Source organism: Hemitrygon akajei, chromosome 3 (genome assembly GCF_048418815.1).
Source record: "Hemitrygon akajei chromosome 3, sHemAka1.3, whole genome shotgun sequence".
Lineage (NCBI taxonomy): Eukaryota > Metazoa > Chordata > Chondrichthyes > Myliobatiformes > Dasyatidae > Hemitrygon > Hemitrygon akajei.
The window spans coordinates 96,076,826-96,079,891 of NC_133126.1; the positions used below are offsets into that span (position 1 = coordinate 96,076,826).

At 44.8% G+C, this 3,066-nt stretch overlaps 1 protein-coding gene across 1 annotated transcript in view; it reads right to left on the reverse strand.

The window, feature by feature from the left end:
- Positions 1-2,657, reverse strand: part of LOC140725227 (1-phosphatidylinositol 4,5-bisphosphate phosphodiesterase beta-2-like) — a 158,431-nt gene extending 155,774 nt beyond the window's left edge. The window contains exon 1 of the mRNA XM_073040394.1: positions 2,580-2,657. Within this exon, the coding sequence (XP_072896495.1) occupies positions 2,580-2,657 (78 nt within the window). The remainder of the gene's footprint in view (positions 1-2,579) is intronic.
- Positions 2,658-3,066: the final 409 nt, after the last annotated feature.

Genomic DNA, 3,066 nt, shown 5'->3' on the forward strand with positions numbered 1-3,066 from the left:
TGATGTTGATTAAGGGGTTATGAAGTTGTCCGGTTTATCATGGGGTTCTTAAAATCCACTCCAGAGAGCAGGTAAGATCCAGGTGAAATACGTCCTCATTGAACTGAGGCCGAGTTCAAGAGAAGGATTGAGTGGCAGAAGGAAAACTTACTAAGTTACCCAAACTTCACAGCAGCTTGTTTTGCTTCATCCTAAATCATTATCCAGGATTGTTTATCAGCATCACGTTACCATACCACAGATTGCTGCATATCTCATCATGCCTTGCATCTCACTGCATACCAGTAAACACACCCATCTCAATGCATCTTCCCCCATATCACTGCTCCTCTCTATATCCCACCTGCATCATGGCATTTTCCCGGACCTCCCTGCATTTTACAATCCATCACCCCAATTGAATTTGACCGTGCTCCCCCCCCCCCCCCACCCCACCATCCCATTTCGTTGTACCTCAGTGTAACATTACACTGTGTAGATTACATCAGTATCACTGTATTGTAACACTGGATCCTCCCTTAATTCAAATTCACCATGCAGCAACTTGTCTTATTGTAACTTTACAAATAACATCCACTAGTATTTCTCGTTACTGTACCTTACCATGCGCCATAACCAACTGAATTGCTTCATTTCCTATAGTTCACTCGCCTCGACTTGAAAATGCATCGCTGTTCCCTTGTTGGTGCTGGGTCTAAATCCCAGAACTCACTACCAACACCACTGTGAGGATATCTTCAACACCCGGAACACTTGAGAATCAGAAAGGTCACTCACTACCACCTTCGCAAATGGCCCCATCAAAAGCCACCCTATCTCTATCGCAGTACACATCAAAGCACCTTAGCATTCAGATCATCTTTCACCACATCAATGCATTTTACCATATGTAGCTACACCATTTTGTGCATCAGTCTGTTTAATGAAGGTCTCATCGTGCACTATATCCTACCGTTCCTGACTGGATACCAACTACACCCTTCCTCACCCATCCCTATTACCCTTGACAGCATTGTTCCTTCCTCTACCCCACCACTTCTTCATTGTCCACACAGTAATTCCACGCCCTTAACCATGAGACTCACCCTTCTTTAACTACAGTGTATCTGAAAGTACTGCACCTTCTTTATCTGTTCCTTATTCTGGCCATTTCTCACCCTATCTAATTACTCTGCACTACATCTCCTAACACAATACTGCAGAGTGTACCCAGCTTATAAACTCAAGCTTCCCTTCTGAGTTAGACCCGTTTACCTGCATATCACTCATACCTTTCCCATTCAGGTACCTGCACAAGTATCTTTTAAATGTCATTAATGGATCTGCCCCAACCATTTTCTCAGATAACTCGTTCCATCATCTGGGTGAGAAAGTTGTCCCCTGGGTCCCTATGAGATTCAGATTCAGGCAGCTATCACACAAAAAATGCAACCTAAGACTGTGCTGGACGCAGCCCACAAATGTTGTCACACACTCGAGCACCAACATAGCATGCCCACAATGTTCAGCAGAACAACACAAGCAATGAATATATCCAATCACAAACAAGAGAAAATCTGCAGATGCAGGTTTCAGCCTGAAACATCAACTGTACTCTTCCCCATAGATGCTGCCTAGCCTGCTGAGTTCCTCAAGCATTTTGTGTGTGTTGCAGTAAATATACTGTTATATAAATAATCCATCACAGATTATATGTAAAAATAAGTGAATTGTGTACATCATAACTACCACGTGACCAGTAAACACAACTTAAGACTCACATCTCTCAACTCTCTTGTTTTCTGTTGAATTAGTTTAATGTCTAAACAACAACACAACAGCCCCTTTCCTCCCACTCACACCAGGGTAGGATGCCTCCTCACCTCCAGCCTCTAGTGGACTTGTGGACTCGCAGTCATCGGATTTGTGACTTCCCCAGCAGACTCACAGATTTATGGCTTCTGCCAAGGAGCCTAGAATTCCTGACTCTGTCTTTTGTTGACATTCGGTCTCAACTCCAGGACCACTGATGACAAGACCCCAATCTCCAGACTATGCCTCCTGCCTGCACTGACCTCCAGTCCCAGTACCAACTGACCCGGGGAGGAGGAGGGCAGTTTACCAGACCTCATCCTCACTGGTCTTTGTCCACAGCACCTGCAGACCTGAATTCCGTCTATGGTAATTATTGCCCTTTCTTTCCAGAGCACTCCAGCCACAGCTCTCACATACCTGTCCCTAAACCCTGACCTGAGCTCTAACTGCCCTCTGTGTCCCAAAGTCATCCCTACAAACCTAAAAAACAACTACATCTTTCCCTTCACACGTGTCCTCTATTCTTGATTCTCCAATCCTCAGGAAAAGACTGTGTATAATTACCCTGCCAATTTCATACACCTCTATAATCTCACCCCTGATACCCCTATGCTCCAATAACCAAAGTTCTAGCCTGCTCAGCCTTGCTCCATAATTCTGTCCTTCAAGTCCTGGCAGTAACCTCATAAATCTACTCATCTTAGTCCGTTTAACATTAACCGAAACCACGACGACAATAGAAAATAACATTAACCGTCCGTCAATTCTGAGCCACAATCACTTACATCATCCCATTTAATGAACCTCTCTCCATGGACCAGAAAGGATTTCACCTCAATCTCCGGGATTACAGCTCCTGCCATTCCCAGCAAAGCAAAGTGGATCGAGTTTTCCCTCACAGTGTGCTGGAAAGGGATGAGAGACTCTCTCAGCCAATCACACCAGGAAATTAATTTACAAAAACGGATGTAAGTTACATCTCCGAGTCAAATAAAAGTTGGCAACATGTAAAGTGAGATGCAAATATAGGCAAACGGAAACCATAGGGCCACAAACACACAGACAAACGTGAATTGAAACATCACAGAAAGGTGCTGGAGGAACAGCCGGGCAGGCAACATCCGTGGACGGAAGTGGACAGTTCACATTCTGGTTGACCAAGCTGTCCCCATAGTTGCTGCCTGACCTGCTGAGTTCCTCCTGTGCTTTGTGTGCTCCTCCTCATTTCATGGTCCACTGTTACATTGCTTTGCACTTTAGTCGGTCTGTTGG